The sequence below is a fragment of the Trichosurus vulpecula genome, chromosome 4, assembly GCF_011100635.1.
Source record: "Trichosurus vulpecula isolate mTriVul1 chromosome 4, mTriVul1.pri, whole genome shotgun sequence".
Taxonomy (NCBI): Eukaryota; Metazoa; Chordata; class Mammalia; order Diprotodontia; family Phalangeridae; genus Trichosurus; species Trichosurus vulpecula.
The window spans coordinates 337432441-337452921 of NC_050576.1; the positions used below are offsets into that span (position 1 = coordinate 337432441).

The following is a 20481-nucleotide window of genomic DNA, read 5'->3' on the forward strand; positions in this document are numbered from 1 at the left end:
TTCTTAGATTGTTATGTTTATCAAAGGTGTGTTTCAGTGACTATTTTCATTGTCAGAGGCAGAAACACTAAAGGAATCATGATATAATATCATGATACGAATTTCCTTCCCATTGCACATAGCGAGGCAGTAATTCTTTCTTTCCAGGTAAGTTATTGCCCTATCTCTGTAGCCTGTTGTGGTCAAATGATCTTCCCCTTTGAGTGAAATAGAAGCAAAGTGCAACTGACTCATTTGGCAAGACCCTAGGATTCCCAGAAGTTCAGCCCTCTCTTTAGCTGGGCCAGAGTCCTTACTGTGTCTGAGGTAATAATCACTACTAATCCAAAATTCAGAAGACTGGATCTTTTCCCCAAACTCCCTGACTTTGTTATAAGGGCATTTCTTCCCAGAGGGTTTCGTAGAGATTTACTGCTGTACACAGTGACAGCAAGTGACAGATAAATTGTGTTCTAAGAATTCTTTTCTAATTCTTATTTGAAAATCAATTTCATATTCTCAGGGAGGTACTATTAAAATTTGGTATTAGCTTCTTAGGCTAACCAACAAAGTACTTGTTTAGATGACTAGGTAACCTTATTGTAACTGAATTTCCAAAGTGTTTTTAAAGCCTTAAAACACTGCATAAATGAGTTGTGGTTTTTATTAGCCCTAACTAAAGGTTTTCTGAGATAGGGTCTTGCAATATAGAAGAGAAGAGGATAAAGAAAATAATTTCTTCCCCTTTTCTGAGAATTAGTTGGCATTTATCTTCCATCTACATTCTGTACTGCTTTCTCACTTTCTAGTGTCCTTGTTTTCTTTAAAAACAGTCTTATTGATATATTTTGCTTTTTATATCACTCATATCGCAGTACTCTCTTCCCCACATAACCTAAGCTATTTCTGTAATATATTATTTGTTTGCAAGTTATCTATACCTATAATTGAAATTATAATACTTATATGTCTTTATATATAATCATATATGTATATAATACATAATAATATAATTATAATTATATATAAATTTATATACATAATTGAAATCTACAACTACAACAAGAGAAATGTTTCAAGGAAAAGCACACAATATGTGTGGGAAATAAGAAATCAAACATTACTGCTGTTCATGTTTGGTTTTAGAATTTTATTGAAGAGTTAAGAAAATGGTATGCTATGAGTATAGGCTTAGTCATAAGTACTTACATGTAAGTCACATGTCGGAGAATGGTTTGTCTCAAAAAATAGAACATTGCTTTACTAGCAGATTTTCTTCACAAAAAATTAGATATAAGTAAGTTGGAATAATAATAGCTTTTGTCATGATCTTTTTGAATTCTTAGTGTATAGTGTAGTGTGTTAGTTGTCCTAAGTATCAGCTATAAACAGTCTCAGTTGAGTCAACTCTTTTGAATTCTTAACATCTGCTTTAGCTGTTGTGCTGCATGAGGAAGTAGAAATGGCAGTAGAGAAAACCATGATGGGAATAGCAGCTGGATTTGAAAAAAGTACAGAGCATTTCTGTACTTGAGGTGATACTATTTTGAGGGTTTGGATTATTGATTCTTAAGCTTTCTGAAAGAGGGGTAGGATACCAAATGCTTAGAAAATATCACAGATATTGCTGAAAATGGTGATTTATAAAAGCATCAGTAACTATCAAACATATGTATACTTGACTGTCTCAATAAAATCTTTGAGAATAATCCGTGTACATATTGAGGGCATCCTTGGTAATGTATGAGAGGGCACCAGGCTGCCTTTGGAAATGATGTTCTGTATCATACCTCATCTTTGATCACACAATTGAAAGGTTCATAAAATGCAGGTTTCTTCCATGCTTTTTGCTTATTTACAATCCAGATCCCGGTTGTAGTTATTTATTGACCCCAGGTTATTCTCCATCCATCACAGAGTGTTCAGTACCTGTTTGTTTGGTTGTTTTTTTTTTTTAAATTAAAGTTTTATCAACTGAAATCTATTTTCCCACCCCATTTTTTTTTAAAAAAATACTTTTAGCAAATATTCATAGTCAGATAAAAAAAAATTCCCTCACTGTTTATGTTCAAAAAAAAAATGTCTCATTCTGCACTCCACCCTGAATCCATCACCTCTCTGTCAGAAGATAAATAGCATGCTTCTTAATTCCTTGGGAATTACGAATGGCCATTGTGTTAATCATAGTTACAAGTCTAATCATAGTTTATTAATCAAAGTTAAATAACTTTAAAGTTGTTTGTATTTATAATGTTGTTATATAAATTGTTCCTCTGGTTCTGCTTATTTCATTCTTCATCAAGTCTTCAGAATGGTTCATTTTTATAATACAGATGTTATAGCATAAATTGTACTTCTCCTTCTACTTTGTTGTTTTTGTTCGGTCATTTCAATTGTGTCCTACTCTTCTTGACTCCATTTGGGATTTTCTTGGTAAAAGTACTGGCATGGTTTGCCATTTCCTTCTTCAGCTCATTTCTTACAGCACAATAGTATTTTATCACATTCATATGCCATAACTTGTTCAGCCATTCCCCAAATGACAGGTACCTCCTTAGTTTCCAATTCTTTGCCATAACAAAAAGAGCTGCTGTATTTTTGTATGTATGGGTCCTTCTCCTCTTTCTTTGATCTTGGGGCAGAATTCTAGTAGTGATATCACTACAGACCATTTTTCTTAAGCAGTTAAACCACTGAATTGTATCATAAGTACTTGGGTGTTACCCTAATACGCAGTCATTTTTAGATCTGGAAGGTTAACTTCTCGTCTGAGTTCCTTGTATTATAAATGAACAAAAGTAGAGACCAAAAGATATTGATTTGCCTGAATTTATATATTTAATGTATTAAATTGCCAGAATTAAATCTCAGGACTTACTATCCCTAGTCCAGTGGTCTTTCTAGTATGCTGCATTGCAACTAGAATATACATGTGAATAATGTTAATTGTATGTCATGAATAACATAGCTTACTTAATAGATCAGAATATCCTGTTTTCTGTCTTTTGCAAGACTTTATTTAATTATATAAGTATACTTGACTCTTCAGAGAGAAACGCCCAAATCCTTTGTTTCAGGTTTGCTGGTACAATCTTAATGTTATGAGAAAAGTAGGTAATATAACAATAGGGTTTCATTTCTGTGCCTATTTTCCTTTATCTTATTCTCATTACCTTTCCACGTCTGTGATGATGAAGGCCATCGCCAACTTCTTTCGTCATTATCAGTTGTTGAGCTCATTGTAAAATTGGTACCCTTCTAAGTGTTTATTTCTTGAAATAAGGGTAAGGATAGAGATTGGACCTGTAATTTCTTGGGTACAGTGAACTCCTAAATAAGCAAATTCCCTCTACCAATGTAGCTTGTAGCCTCCTCTGTAGCATAAAGTCTTAGAGAGGTGCCTAAGGCACTGAAAGTTTATGACCACTGGTATGTGTGAGAGGAGGGACTTGAACCCAGATCTTCCTGACTCTGAGGTCTGCTTGGACTACCAGAGGCCATCTCTTAATGCGTACATCTATCTAGGTGATACATTCTTTGTCTGTGATGATCTTTGAAGCAAGGAAAGATACAATTATGTCCCTCAGGCATTTTATTGTTTTTTTCTAGTCCCATAAAGTTTGTTATGTTTGGTATAGCCCTGAATCTATGAATTTCACTAGCATTGCCATTTTGTTATATCGTCATAGGCTAACCATGAGCAATTAGTATCTCTCCTATTAGGTGTATTTTTATTTTTGTGGAGTAGTTAGTAGTTGTATTCTTATATGATTGACCATGGAGAGGGTTATAGCTCTCTCCCTATGATCACCAATTGTGGTTCTTGTTTCCGGCACAGCCACGCCTACACTTACTCCCAGTACTGCCCGGTTGTACCTTCTTTCTTCACTCTACAAGCTTCCCCCACTCCCTACCCCCTCACTCCACACGTTCAGTTCAGATTTTGCTGTCTTTATTGCCACATGGGTCCCCTTTATTCACCCCCTACTCACTTCTTATCTAGACTATTGCAACAACCTCCTAATAAATCTTCCCCCTCTTATTCCATCCTCTTCAGAAGTACCAAAATGGTTTTCTCAAAGTACAGGTCTCTGTCACGCCCTCTTCCCTCAGGGAAACTCCATTGTTTCCTTATTGCTTCTAAAATCAAACATAAACATCGCTGTTTGGCATTTAGAACATGTTACAGCCTGACCCCAATCTATCTTATTAGCCGTGATGCTCTTTCATGTGCTTTATGACCCAGCAAAACTGACTTTCTTGCTGTCTTTCAGACATGATGCTTTATTTTACATCTCTGTGCCTTTGTACTGATTGTCTACTATGACAAGAATGTCCTCCCTCATCTGTACCCTTCTTCCAAGACTCTGCCCAAGCACCAGTCTCTGCAGGAGACCTTTCCTGAGCCTTCCAACTGTTAGTACTATACCTTCCAGTTCACTGTGTATTTTTTATTTGTGTGTTTTGTACGTACCCATAAATGTGCATGTTTTCTCCCGTTAGAATATAAGATCCTTAAGGAGCAAGGACTGTTACTAATTTTATCTTTGTTTTCCCAGTGTCTGGTACATACTAGGTCCGTAATGAATGATTATTGATCGATTGATTTTCATGAATTTCAATTTAATAAGGATTTATCAATGCCTACTTTTGTTAGGTGGTATGCAAGCCAGTGAGGATACAGATAATACAATAAAAACAATTCTTACTCAAGCTGTTTAAGATCTCTTGGGGGAATCACATAAATGCCTATTCCTTTTCCTTTGCAATCAAATACCAAGCAGTTCTTTAGCATGGTGGTGTTCCTTGATGGTAGAAAGGTGAGAAAGTTGAAAATTTGAGAACCTTGAATTGTAGAGGTTTAAGAATTATGTTCACTGTTTAGTGTGTGTGTCTTAGTGTAATTGGGAATGATAATAATGATAACTAATATTTATGTAGCATATATTATGTTCTAGGCACTTTGATTGTGAAGGTTAGAATTAGAATAATGCTAGTGAATACAAGGTAGATTATACCCTGAAAGGATTAAGTAGTTATCATAATAAAAGGAGTTACAAGTTGATTTAAAAATGTGACTCATTTATATTGTCTATAGGAAATTAACCAAAGACAATAGAGACACATTTAGAATGAGAAATTGGGATAAAATTGAATGTCTCAGCCAACTGCCGAAAATCAGTAGTTACAAAAATGGTATTTTTGTTGTTTGTACCTTTGATTTCAGTAGTGTAGGGAACTTCAGGTAAGGAAATTGGATCTATCAATGCAGATCTTAAAGTCTTCTGCTTGATCTTCTATACATGCTATTACACAGATTTATAGATTTAATTCTGTACAATCTAAATGCTAACCTAATTCATTATATATTAAGATAAACCAGCAATAATAGCATTATTCATAAGAAAGAATGTGAAGGGTTACTTGTTTTATCAGATCTCAAATTATACTATAAAGTCATAATTACCAAAGCGATCTGATAATTTATTTTAAAAAAGAAAAGAAGTTCAAGAGTATAGGTTAGATAACTTTTGTGCCATACTATATTAGAATAAACATCCCCCAAATGAAGAGGTATTAAAATAATTTTATTTTTAACCAGAATCAGTTTACTATTTATGATGCTTTTTAGTTTGAAAAGCTCATTGAGTGCTGGGCTACAGTAAAAGGGGCACGGCTTCCAGGAATAGAGAGGGTGTATTCTGGCCCTCATCAGACCTTATGTGGAGTCTTGTGTTGAGTTTTTGGCATGAGGAAGATATTGAAAAGCTGGAAAGTGTCCAGAGGATGGCAGCCATGAAAGAGAAAGGCTTTGTGTCCATGTTACATGAAGATCGACCGAAAGAACTAGATGTGTTTAGCCTGGAGAAGAGGAGACTCAATTGGGAAGATAACAGTTGTCTTCAAGTTTTTGAAGGGCTGTCATATGGAAGAGGTATTAATTTTGTTCTGTTTAATGCCAGAGAACCAAACCAGGAGTAATGGATAGAAGCTTCAAATAGGCCAATTAAGTCTTGTTATCCAGAAAAATTTCCTATTGATCAGAGCTGTCCAAAATTGGAATGGGCTACTCTCAGAAGTGGTGGGCTCTACCTCCTTAGAGATCTTCAAGCAGAAAAAGGCTGGATGATATTAGAGTAGGGATTCCTTTTGTTTATAGGTATGGCCATTGGTTGAGAAAGTCTCATTTCTTAAATATCAACCCTTAAAAGGAAAATGAGCTGATTCTGTGATGCACTGAAAACTTATGGATCAAGAAGAGCAGAGGTAAAAAGGTTAAAGGAAAGATCTACTGAGAGAGCATTAGCAGTTATATTAGAAACAATGCAACGAATTCCTAAAGATTTACATAGCTTTAGGTGCATGGAATTAAGTGGTAAACTGGCTTATAGATAAGTAACTTTAAGAAAAGCTGATTTTGAAACAGAACAGTATAGAGAACAGATAGGTAATGTGAACATATATTTTTTTTCTTTCAATTTAGTTAGGTGGACTCAGTATTGACTGAATGACCTGACCCAAAGAATGGTCTTTGATAAGGCAATGTCAGCTTGAAGGGAGGTTTCCAGTGGAGTTACTCAGGGGTCTGTTTTTGACCTCGTATTTCTGAGCATTTTTATCAAGGATTGAAATGATGCCAACAAAGTCATGCTTCTCTAAAGTTTACAGATGACAGAAGTGGAGGATATAACAAAATACTATTGTATAAATAGATATAATAACATAATATTGTACGAAATGCAACATTAGATGTAGTAAAAGCATTTGTTAAGTGCTTACTGTCTGCCCAGGCACTGTATGAATTCCTAGGGATACGAATACAAGCAAGTAGACAGTATCTGTCCTTAAGAAGCATACATTTTAATGAAGGAAGATGGTTTATGAAAGGGGGGGAAGGGGAAGAGAGGAGCATGACAAGAGCATTTAGAAATGTCTGGGACATGACTTAGAGGCCTGGTTCTGGACAAGGTGCTTATCAGAGTCTGGAGGCAGAATCTAGGATCTTGTGGGAGAAGAATGAGAAGGTTAGACACAGTGCAGATGGTATGGTTTATAACGTCCAGGAACATCATGACATGACAAAGAGTCTGGATCCAAAAAAGATTTTGATAGTCTAGAATAATGGATCAGATATTATAAAGTGAAACTTACATTAACACACCAAGCTTCTTGTTGGTATTGGAACACCTTTCAGCAATGCAGATCAAAATCCCTATAGTTTTAGTAGATCAACCTTATACTTAGTGGCCTAAGTCTTAATGACTTTCCCCAGGCCACAAAACCAGTCAATCTTCACTCCTCCCTTCTCCCCATCTGGGTTCCACATAGAGTAAATACTTTTACTGGTGTTATGTCAGGTCGTCTCACAGATGAGATTTAACAGGAATAAATATACAACTTCCTAAGTACAATATGGCTGGATAATAGTTCCCTTAAAAAAAATCTGGGAGTTTTGGTGGACAGTAAGCTCAGTGTGAGTCAGTGATGTGACATGACCACCTATGAAAGGCAGATGTTGTCTTTGGCTCCATTAAAAGAAGCAGGGACAAAGATGACAAACGAGCAGTGATGAACAGAACTTGTATAGTGATAGAATGGTGCAAAATACAGTCAAAATGGAAAAAAGTTCAGAAAATAGTTTAAGTAGAAACACATTTTTGAGAAGCTATATGGGTGAAATGGGGATTTTGATTATTGGAGCACAGCTTAAAATATAGGAATGATAAGCCCTTGTCAAGGGATGGAGTGTATCTCAACTGCTGGGGGGCGGGAGGGGAAGAGGGAGGGGGAGTAATCAAAACCATTTTGAAACTAATCAAAAAGACTTTAAACTAAAAAGGCAAAGAGGAGAAAACTGCCAGCATATATCTGACAGTTCCATTGCCACAGAGAAGAGTAGGTACAATATTAGGAAGAATAGTAAGTATAGCAGAAAGTATAATTACCTGATACAGATGAATTAAGAACAGAGCTGGCAAAAACATCAATGGACCAAGATGGTCATATACTAATAAAAGAAAAGGGAAATCATTTCAGTGAAGATCAACTGCAGAAGAAAGATGAGCTATTTTGTGGTCAGAGTATACTACACTTCACACAGATAGAAAGAGCAAATGGGTTAGTTCAGAAAACAGATTAGAAACCCTCCACAAAGGAATGACATAGAAGTGAAGAGAGGCCTCAGTGATCTGGACATCTCTTAGATCCCTCTGCCCAAAACAGGACAGCTTATAATTTCTTGTCTTACATAAATGACAATTTCTTCTTCTTTTTTTTTTTATTTAGTTTTCAGCATTGATTTTCACAAGAGTTTGAATTACAAATTTTCTCCCCATTTCTACCCTCCCCCGCCCACTCCAAGATGGCGTATATTCTGGTTGCCCTGTTCCCCAGTCAGCCCTCCCTTCTGTCACCCCACTCCACTCCCATCCCCTTTTCCCTTCCTTTCTTGTAGGGCAAGCTAAATTTCTATGCCCCATTGCCTGTGTATCTTATTTTCTAGTTGCATGCAAAAACTTTTTTTTTTTGTTTTTGAACATCTGTTTTTAAAACTTTGAGTTCCAAATTCTCTCCCCTCTTCCCTTCCCACCCACCCTCCCCAAGAAGTCAAGCAATTCAACATAGGCCACATGCATATTATTATGTATAACCCTTCCACAATACTCATGTTGTGAAAGACTAACTATATTTTGCTCCTTCCTAACCTATCCCCCTTTATTGAATTTTCTCCCTTGACCCTGTCCCCTTTCGAAAGTGTTTGTTTTTGATTACCTCCACCCCCATCTTCCCTCCCTTCTATCATCCCCCTTTTTTTTATCTTCTTCCTCCTTTTTTCCTGTGGGGTAAGATACCCAAATGAATATGTATAGTATTCCCTCCTCAGGTCAAATTTGATGAGAGCAAGATTCACTCATTCCCCCTCCCCTGCCTTCTCTTTTCTTCCTACAGAACTGCTTTTTCTTTCCACTTTTATGCGAGATAATTTACCCCATTCTATCTCTCCCTATCTCCCTCTCTCAATATATTCCTCTCTCATCCCTTAATTTGATTTTATTTCTTTTAGATATCTTTCCTTCATCTTCACCTCACCCTGTGCTCTCGCTCTCTCTCTCTCTCTCTCTCTCTATTTATATATATATATACACATACATATATGCATACATACACACTCACATATACATATATATACATATACATATGCATATTCCCTTCAGCTACCCTAATACTGAGGTCTCATTAATTATGCACATCATCTTTCCATGTAGGAATGTAAGCAAAACAGTTCAACTTTAGTAAGTCCCTTGTAATTTCTTTTTCTTGATTACCTTTTCATGCTTGATTCTTGTGTTTGAAAGTCAGATTTTCTATTCAGTTCTGGTCTTTTCACTGAGAAAGCTTGAAAGTCCTCTATTTTATTGAAAGTCCATATTTTGCCTTGGAGCATGATACTCAGTTTTGCTGGGTAGGTGATTCTAGGTTTTAATCCTAGCTCCATTGACCTCCGGAATATCGTATTCCAAGCCCTTCGATCTCTTAATGTAGAGGCTGCCAGATCTTGGGTTATTCTGATTGGGTTTCCACAATACTCAAATTGTTTCTTTCTGGCTGCTTGCAGTATTTTCTCCTTGATCTGGGAGCTCTGGAATTTGAAGACAATATTCCTAGGAGATTTCTTTTTGGGATCTATTTGAGGAGGCAATCTGTGGATTCTTTCGATTTCTATTTTGCCCTGTGGCTGTAGAATATCAGGGCAGTTCTCCTTGATAATTTCTTGAAAGATGATATCTAGGATCTTTTTTTGATCATGGCTTTCAGGTAGTCCAGTAATTTTTAAATTATCTCTCCTGGATCTATTTTCCAGGTCAGTGGTTTTTCCAGTGAGATATTTGACATTGTGTTCCATTTTTTCATTCGTTTGGTTCTGTTTTATGATATCTTGATTTCTCATCAAGTCACTAGCTTCCACTTGCTCCAGTCTCATTTTTAAGGTAGTATTTTCTTCAGTGGTCTTTTGGACCTCCTTTTCCATTTGGGAAATTGCCTTTCAAGGCATTCTTCTCCTCATTGGCTTTTTGGAGCTCTTTTGTCATTTGAGTTAGTCTATTTTTTAAGGTGTTGTTTTCTTCAGTATATTTTTCAGTATTTTTTGAGCTCTCCTTTAGCAAGTCATTGACTTGTTTTTCATGGTTTTCTCGCATCCTTCTCATTTCTCTTCCCAATTTTTCCTCTGCTTCTCTAACTTGCTTTTCCAACTCCTTTTTGAGCTCTTCCATGGCCTGAGACCAGTTCATGTTTTTCTTGGAGGCTTTTGTTGTAGGCTCTTTGACTTTGTTGACTTCTTCTGGCTGTATGTTTTGGTCTTCTTTGTCACCAAAGAAAGATTCCAGAGTCTGAGACTGAATCTGGGTGCGTTTTCACTGCCTGGCCATATTCCCAGCCAACTAACTTGACCCTTGAATTTTTCAGTGGGGTATGCCTGCTTGTAGAGTTAAGAGAACTATGTTCCAAGCCTGGAGGGATGCACCAGCTCTGCCACACCAGCACTCCTCCTTCCCCAAGAACCCCCAACCCGGACTGGACTTAGATCTTCAGCAGGCTCTGCACTCCTGCTCTGATCCACCACTTAATTCCCCCCACCAGGTGGGCCTGGGGCCGGAAGTAACTGCAGCTGTAGTTCTGTAGCTGCCCCACCTCCTCTGCCCCCGGGGTGGTGGCCGAACTGCAAACTCCTTTTTAAACTCTGTCCCCAGCAGCTTTTCCCACAAACCTTCTCTGTTGTCTTTGGTGTTTGTGGGTTGAGAAGTCTGGTAACTGCTGCAGCTCACTGATTCAGGGCGCTAGGGCCCACTCCGCCTGGCTGCTGGTCTGGTTGGTCCGCGCCACCCATGCTGGGCTCTGCTTCACTCGCAGCTCCATGCGGGATAGACCTCACCCGGAGACCATCCAGGCTGTCCTGGGCTGGAGCCCTGGTTCCCTCTGCTATTTTGTGGGTTCTGCAATTCTGGAATTGGTTCAGAGCCATTTTTTATAGGTTTTTGGAGGGGCTTGGTGGGGAGCTCACACTAGTCCCTGCTTTCCAGCTGCCATCTTGGCTCCGCCTCCGACAATTTCTTCTTTCAAAAGGTGGAAAACCAATAAAAGAAAATTCTATTTTGGATCTGATTCTTACCAATAAGGATAAACTGGTCGGTGGGGTGGAAATAACGGGAACTTTGCAGGGGAAGTTGCCATTACTTCTTAGTTTTTGTGATGGAGGAGAGGAAAGCCAGAAATAATTTTTAACATGTACCCTCTATTTTAGGAGAGCAGATTTCATGTGAACCTCTCCCGTTTGGTCATGAACTCCCTGTCCATAGATCTGACATGTAGTTTCTTGCATGCATCTCTAATTTGTTTATGATGTAACCTTTTATGTCAAAATCATATACACATTTGAAGCATATCTTGGCAAGTAATGTGAGATGTCGCCAAATTACTTTCCAGTTTTTTCAGCATTTTTTTGGTTGAATAATGAGTTCTTGTACCCCAGTAGCTGAGATCTTTGGTTTATCAAACACTAGGTTACTGTGCTCATTTGTTTCTTTATATTCTGTATTTAATCTTTTCCACTGATCAAATTCTCTTTCTCATCCAGTACTAAAATATTTTAATGATTACAACATTGTAGTGTAGTTTGAGAGCTGGTATTGCTAGGCTTTCTTCCTTCCTACTTTTTTCCCCATTATATTGAAATACTCTTGACCTTGATATTCTTGACTGATTTTTTTTCTTCAGCTGAATTTTGTTATTATATTTTCTAGCTCTGCAAAGTAATCTTTTGTTAGTTTGATTTGGAGGGGCACCAACAAAAGCAAAATAACTTAGTATTGTCATTTTTATTAAATTGGCTTGGTCTTCCCATGAACAATTAACCTTTCACCAGTTATTTAGATCTGCTTTTATTTGTGTAAAGAGTGTTTTGTAATTGGGTTCATTTAGTTCCTGTGTGTATCGTGGAAGGTAGATTCCCAAATATTTTGTACTGTCTGTAATTATTTTAGGTGGCATTTCTCTTTCTGTCTCGTCTCTTCCTGCTGAATTTTGTTAGTAATATACAGAAATGCTGGTGGTTTATGTGGGTTTATTTTTTATCCTACAACTTTGCTAAAGTTAATTGTTTCACTTAAATTTTTTTGGTTGGTTCTTTGGGGTTCTCTTACTAAACCATCATATTATCCACCAAAAATGATAGTTTTGTTTCCTTTGTGCCTACGCTTGTTCCTTTGATTTCTATGGTCTTTTTTTCTTATTATTATTACCATAATTAGTATTCCTAGTACTACATTGAATAGTAATGGGGATAATGGACATCATTGTTTTACCCCTGTTCTTACTGGAAAGGCTTCTGGCTTATCTTCATTTCAGATAATAATGGCATTGGTTTTAGATAGATATTACTTATTTAAAGGACACCTCCACTTATTTCTGTGTTTTCTAGTGTTTGAAATTGGTTTTTGTAGCTTGTCAAAAACTTTCTCTGCATCTACTGAAATAATTATATGATTTTAGTTGATTTTGTCATTAATATGGTCTCAATTATGTTTGTAGTTTTCCTAGTACTGAACCAGGCCTGAGTTCTTGTTATAAATCTATCCTGTTTGTAATGCATGATCTTTGTGATATTTTGGTGTAGTTCTCTTGCTAATGTCTTATTTAAAATTTTTATATTAATATTCATTAGGAATATTGGGTTTTCTTTATCTATTTTGACTTTCCCTGGTTTAGATATCACAGCTATATTTGTGTCATAAGAGGAATTTGGTAGGACCCCTTCTATAATTATTTTAAAATGATTTATATAATATTAAAATTAATTTTAAAAAAATATTTGGTAGAATTTGCTTGTAAATCTGTCTGGGCCTAGGAATTTTTTTTTGGGGGGGAGTTAATTTATGTACTGTTCAATTTCTTTTTCTAAGATAGGGTTATGTAAGTACTCATTTCTTTTTAGTTAATCCTTGCAGTTTACATTTTTGTAAATATCCATTTCATTTAGGTTGTTGGTTTCATTGGTATATAGGTGACAAAATAGCTCTTTCTTTTTTGAGATTCAAAAGAACCCAATCTTTTCTTTTATTTCCACATTGTATCCGAGTCAAAATGAAAGCATCTGCAAATGAAGAGAAAGGCATGTCTTATAACAATAGTTGTCTTTCATTCTTTTTCATTTTGAATAATTTTAGTGTCACTTAATAAAAGTGAATTTTTTTTAAATTTAATTTTATTTTAGACTTAAGGGCCAGAACACAAATACACAATAGAGAAAAGAAACAAAACATACCATAAACTTAAATGTTGAAACTTAAATACAAAGAAAAAAAAGCATGTCCTGTGCATAGCAGAACATGAGAGGATTCAAAATATATAACAATAGATTTTCATTTCGAGAAAGCCTATATAATAAATAATATATATTGTTTTGAGAATTGTCTATCTTTTTTTTTGCTTCCTTGTGAGTTTTCTTTTGTGTTCTGTTGTGTACTTTTTTACTTTGTTCTTTTTCCCCCCTCCCTCACCCCGCCCCCAAAGGCTCCAATAAAGTTTAGATATATTTTGCTGTAGCTATAGATATATACATACATATATAGACATATACTTTCCCAAACATACTCTACTCCTAATCTTTGTTTTTATATTTGCGCATATCTCTTATTTCCTGTCCCTCCTGATTCCTCTACTTGACTTGACTGACTACCTTTCCCTCCTATTACTTGCCTACCCCCCTCCAAGGGTCCCTCCCCTATCCTGCCATTCCCATAAATCTAAACACCCCTCTATACCTCCCTTTTTACCTATTGCCTTATTCTCCCCTCTGAAAATCCCTCCTTAGTCCTCTCCCCACTCACTATACCCCTACCATTTTATTTCTTCTAAATTTAGAAGACTTTTATACTCTTCTAAATATATATGTATTGTTCCCTCTTAAACTCATTCCTGGTGAAAGTTGGTTACCAGAACTACCAGCCTTCCTGCCCCATCTAAATCCTCTGTATCCTTTCCTCCTCTTGCACCTCTTTTATATAAAATAGTTACTCTTTTTAGCTGTTTCTAAATGATTTTACTTTTTAAATTCATATCATAGTCAGGTTTAACCCCCCTTCTCTTATGAGCTCGACAATTATTAATAAGAATCTTAGACATATATTTTATGTTATATAAAAGGTAAATAGTTCTGTCCTTATGAATGTCTTTGGTATGTAGACAAGATAGCTCTTAATAATTGCTTTTATTTCTTCATTGGTTGTGAATTCACTGTTTTCATTTTTGATAATGGTAATTTGGTTTTTCTTTCTTTTAAAAAATTAAATTAGTTTAATCTATTTTTTCATATTTAACACTCCCCTCAAAATGACTACAACCAAAAAAATAGCCATTTTCTAATTTTATTAATTCAGTATTTTTTTGTTGTTTTTGTGTATTTTTACTTTCAATTTTGTTAATCTGTCCTTTGATTTTTCAGGATTTCTGTTTTGGTGTTTGTGAGTTTAAAATTTTTTTTTTAATTCTAGTTTTTTTTGTAGTAATATACCCAATTTGTTCATCTGTCTTTTTTCTTTTTAATTGATGAAAGCACTTAGAGAGACACATTTTCCCCAAGTGTTGCTCTGGCTGCATCCCACAAATTTTGGTACTGTGTCATTGTTCTCATTTTAATGCAGTTATGGATTATTTCTATAATTTGTTCATTGACCCACCCATTCTTTAGGATTAAGTTATTTAGTTTCCAAATAATTTTTATTCTTTGCTTCAAAGTCCCTAAGTAAAAGACTTATTTTATATTTTTGCTTTTTTAACATTTGTTTCTAAGATTTTTTTGTCCTAATACAGTTAGTATTTTTGAAATTCCCTTGCACAACAGGGAAATAGGTATGCTCCCTTCTATTCCCATTTAGTATTCTCCAGAGGCCTATTATAGCTAACTTTTCTATTATTTAGTTAGATTTATCTAGGCCTGAAAGTGGTAAATTGAGGTTCTTCAGTATTACAATTTTAATGTCTATTTCTTCTTGTAACTCATAAACTTTTCCCTTAATAGTTTAGATACTGTGCCATTTGGTGCCCATTTGTTTAGTATTGATATTCATCATATATGGTACCTTTCAGCAAAATGGAGTTTTCCTTTCTTATGTCTTTTAATTCTTATGTCTTTCTTATGTCTGTTTTTGCTATTATTTTCTCTAGTTGCTATCCCTGCCTTTTTTTCACTTGAGCTGAAGCATAATAGATTCTTCTCTAACCATTTATTTTAACACCATGTATATCTTTCTATTTTAAGTGTGTTTCTTGCAAATGCTATATTACCGTATTTTGGTTTCTAATCCATTTTACTAACCACTTCCATCTGTAACAGCAAGTACGCTAGCATACCCAGGATGGCCTGCTAGCACAGGTTCATTGATCTGCTTTTAAAGGAAAAATAGCTTTTAAAGTGGTCAGCAATCTTCTTTAATTACAGTCACTAGTTCAGGAGAAAAGTCAGCACCCTAAATGTCAGAGAAAATACAAGCAGGGAAATTAGCGCAAAGACCAACAGACAGGGCTCTGCCTGATAAAAGCAATATTGCTATATACTTTACATATATCACTGGATCGAGAGAGCCTTTACATCTGTGTAGTAGGGGAGCTGTGAACATATGGCTACTTAGAGTCTTGACCAGGAAATCAAAAGATCCTTCTCATAAATGAACTCCCAAAGCAAAACCTCACTTCAGAGTTTATATATGCTTTTGGCTAATAGACTCAGAGCCAGAAGGCATCACAAACCTTATAACTCAGGGCCTAATTAGCTTAGTACCAAAAGGTGTGAAAGCCTTCCTATAAGCAAGGTTTCTCTTTAAGCAGGTCCCTCCCCCAGTGGGCTGTGTGTGACTCAAGATATGTCGCAGCTGGGCACATAGGCCTGTTAATGGATGGGGAAGATCTTCCTATTCCATTAACATTACACCATCTTACAGGTGAATTTATCTTACACACATGCACTGCTAATCGTATATTTCCCTCCATTTTATTTTCTAAGGTTTTTCCTTCCCTTTTTTCCCTGCCCCCTAGTTTGTTATATTTCTGACTAATCCCTTCTGTAATTTACCCTCTTTCTTCCCCTCCCCCTCCCTTTTTCCCCCTGGTCCCTCTTTAACAGTGTTTTACTTCTGACTACTTCCTTCTTTAACTTACCCTCCTTCCTGTTTCCCTGTTGGGTAAGATGCATTTTTGTACTCAACTTTGTGAATTTGTGTTTTCTTCTAACAGTTTAAATGAGAGTAAGGTTCAAATAGAGACCATTCCTTCCTGCCTCCCCCCCTCCCTTTCCCACATTGTTGTATAGACTACTACTTACATACATTATTTATGTAAGATAATTTTCCTCATTCTTTCTCTCTCTTACCCCCTCTCCAGGTTGTTTTCTCTTCCCTACCTTTTCCATTCTTTTGAGATTATCAGAACATAATTGGAATCACTTTAAGGCCTTTTCTCTAATTAAAACTTTCTCTCAAGGACTTTCTGACCCTGGCTTGATGATAAAGTTCTGAGGCTACATGTATCATCTCCCCATATAGGAATGTAAACAGTTTAATCTTGTTTGGTCACTTTTGGTTAACTCTCTCATGTTTACCTTTTTATGTTCTTGACTTCTGTGTTTGTATGTCAGATTTTCTACTCAACTCTGGTATTTTCATCAGGAATATTTGGAAGTCTAATCTATTTCATTAAAGGTCCAGTTCTTCCCATGTGGGATTATTCCTGGTTTTGCTGGGCAAGTTATTCTTGGTTGTAAACCTAGATCATTTGCCTTCTAGAATACCATATTCCAACCTCTCCATTTCTGTATAGTTGTGGCTGCTAAATCTTAGATCATCCTGACTGGCTCCTAGAAACATGAATAATTCTTTCTCTTTTTTCTGCTTGCAGTGTTTTTTCCTTGACCTGGGAGCTCTGGCTTTTGGCTATAATGTTCCTAAGAGTTTTCATTTTGAGGTTTCTTTCAGAAGGTGGTTGGTAGATTCTTATCAATTTCTACTTTTTCTTCTGGTTCTAAGATAACTGGTTTTTATGGTTTTCAGATAGTCTAGTGATTTTTAAATTATCGCTCCTTGATCGGATTTTTACATCTGTTGTTTTTCCTATGAGGTACTTTATGTTTTTTTTTAAGTCTTTTGACTTTTTATTTCTTAATATTTCTTGAAGTCATTAGCTTCCACTTGGCCAATTCTAATTTTTAAGGAGTTATTTTCTTCAGTAAGGTTTTATACCTCTTATTCCAAGTTGATGATGCTCTTTTCTTATCTTTCTTTACTCTTGCTTCTATCCCTAATTTTTCCTCTATCACTTTCAGTTGTTTTTTAATGTCATTTTTTAGTTCTTTTTAAAAACTCTTGCTTTAAGTCTTCTAAGAATTCTTATTGGACTTGTGCCCAAACTCTTTAATTTGAGGCATTTCACGTAGATGTTTTTGAGTTGTTCTCTTCTGAGTTTGTGTCATAAGCCTCCCTGTCACCATAATAACTCTTTATGATTAAGTTCTTTTTTTTTTTTTGCTCTTCCAGTGTACTTCTTGACTTTGGACTTTATGTTAGTCTCTACATAATTCTAGAATTATAGGCTGTCCTGAACTTTTATCCTCTTTTGTCCTTCTGCTTTCACAGCAAATCATTTTGTCCCTTTGGTCTTTATTTGTGAAATCAGGTATTTTCTAGTGCTAATTGTGAAGAAAACATTTTGTGACTTTAAATCATTATATAAATGTAAGATGTTTTTGTTTATTTCCAGAAGGTGACTTACATATTTTTTCTTGGTGCTTTGAATGTGCATTTAATTGGCTCCCACTTGGAATGTTCTCCCCCCACTTATCTATTTATGTCAAATCCTTAAACCTAGCTCCTCCTGGAGACTGTGGTGGCCTTTGTTCTTCAATTCCTATGTCCGTAGCTCTTAGATTGCTTTTGTTACCTGGATCTGATAGGTACTTAATTAATACTTGTTGATTGTTATACCTAAAAAAAGCCCCAATCATTGAGTACCTATTATGTATGCAGTGCCGCGGGGGTGGGGGTGAGAGGAAGCAGTGGGAATTGAGAGAAACTAGAATGTTAGAAACATTGGAGAGAAAGTTAGTATAAGAGCTGGTGACTGAGAGAAGGAGAACTCTAGGATGATTCCAAGGTTTTCAGAGTGGTTGACAGAAATGAGGAAGTCAGGAGTAGCTGATGTGTGTGGGAAGATAATGTTTGGTTTTAGACATGCTGAGTTTAGACTTAAATGTCAGTGAATTCTGAAGTGTTGGAAAATCATCTTGTTTTATATAGATTTGGAAGAGGACCTTAGAAATCAATTTTGCTTACCTCTTTTTTTTTATTTAAAGTTTTACTTATGCCTTTTGTCCTTACATCACAGGTATTTCTGGGTATATTCTCTCTCTCTTGCACCCTATAGGCACCCATTAGTTCTTCCTTGAAACAAAGACAAAAAAAGGGTTAAGTAAAACCTATCACATTGACCAGATTTAACAGAATATGCAACAATGCATACCACCTCTCTTATCAAGAAAAGGAGGAAGGTGTACTAATCATCTCCAGGGATGAAAATTGGTCATGATAATTATGTAATGTTCAGTTTTGTTTTATTCTTTCTATTTACATTATGATAGTTATTTTATATATTATTCCCTGGTTCTGTTTATGCATCAGTTGTTTCTTTAAATTCCTCGTATTCATTGTTTCTTAAGGTACAGTAAACATCCATTGTATTCATATTATTACAGTTTGTTCATCCATTATACCTGGTTGATGGAAACCCACATGGTTTATAGTTGTTTGCTACCACAAAAAGTGTTGCTATATTTTTTTTTGGTATTTATGAGAACTTTTCATCTTGGTATGTAAACCCAGTATATTCAGTCCTCATTTGACCGACAAGAAAACTAAGATGCAGAGAAGTTCACTGATTTGGCCCAGGTGAGCCAGGTGGTTCACATCAGAGCTGAGACAAGAACCTTGTCTTCTTGCTCTTCCCAGTCCAGTGCTCTTTCCACTACAACACACTGCCTTATCTTTTCTCATGTAAATAATTATGAAGACTTAGTTTGTTTTTATCTTATTTATTTTGAGGAGGAAAAAACTTAACAGATTACTATCACAATGACTTCAGGCCAACTTACAAATTGTTAGTTCTAGGGAGAGAAGCTTGTCAGGTTTCAAATGTAATTTAAAGCATGGATCCAGAAAAAGGTGATGCAGAGCACAATATTTGTTGTTGATACTGTTAAAAATTGATTTTGATTTGTGTCCATCTAGCTCACTTAAAACACCCACATATTACTGTTTATTGGCACAGTAGGATAATGTGTGAAGCTGAACAGTTTTGTTTCTGTCACATGCAGTGCCTACCTCATGGTCTTAAAATTTTAAGTGCTTATTTAAAAATTTTCCTCTTAATAACATAGTTTATTTTTCTTTTCTACCAGTTTCTCAAACAATTAGGTCTGCATCCCAACTGGCAATTTGTTGATGTGTATGGTATGGAACCTGAACTCCTTAGCATGGTGCCACGACCAGTTTGTGCTGTACTGCTTCTCTTTCCAATCACAGAAAAGGTAAATATTTGCTAAGACAAAGGTATTGGTCAAATAAAGTTAAAACTACAATTTGTTTTATTGAAGTACATATCATTTGTTTTCCTAAAATTAGCAGTTAGCTTATCCTTCTGAGGGGCAGCATGTTATAGTGGATAGAATGGGAATCTGAAATCAGGAAGACCTGGATTCAGATCCTTCCTCTGATACTTACTAGCTTTGTAACCATGGTCAAATTACTTATCCTCAGTGAGCACCAGTTTTCTAATCTGCAAAGTATGGATAATAACCTGTAATAACTCATAGAATTAGAGCGGTAAGTGAGTGAGTATATATAAAATGCTTTGTAAATTTTAAAATACTATGTAAATGTCAGCTACTATTATTATTATTATTTGGACATCTGAAAAACTAGTTTAATTGATCAAATAGGATTTTTAGTTCCTGATATTCACATTTATAGTTCAGCATTAGGATCAGAATAGGGACTAGCTAGACCTGTGATTTCCCTGGCATGGGAAATGCCTAGATGAGGAAACTACCTATTCAGGTTGACATCTTCTCTCCAACATTAAAGTCTTAAGAGTTGCCTAGGGCCTGAAGAGTTTATTAACTTCTGGGTCATTTTCATCATATGTAAAATTATAATTGTAAAAATTTCAAATCTGTGTTCAAATTTTCGAAGAAGTTTTTCCATACTGTATTTAATCAGATATGTGCTGATACCAGGAAACAGTCCAAAATAGGAGAATCAAGAGAAAGTTGTAGGGTCAAGGAGGCCAAGGACCAAGAAAAGGCCTTTGATTTTGATTGAGAGATCATTGGTGACTTTTGAAAGTGGTTTCATTGGAGCGATGGTGGTAGCCACATTGCAAGAGATTGAAGAATTATGCAGA

At 35.8% G+C, this 20481-nt stretch overlaps 1 protein-coding gene across 1 annotated transcript in view; it reads left to right on the plus strand.

Moving 5' to 3' along the window:
• UCHL3 (ubiquitin C-terminal hydrolase L3) overlaps window positions 1–20481 on the plus strand; it is a 98521-nt gene that overhangs the window by 11777 nt on the left and 66263 nt on the right. Inside the window, exon 3 of the mRNA XM_036753346.1 lies at window positions 19478–19606. Coding sequence (XP_036609241.1) covers window positions 19478–19606 — 129 coding nt within the window. The remainder of the gene's footprint in view (window positions 1–19477; window positions 19607–20481) is intronic.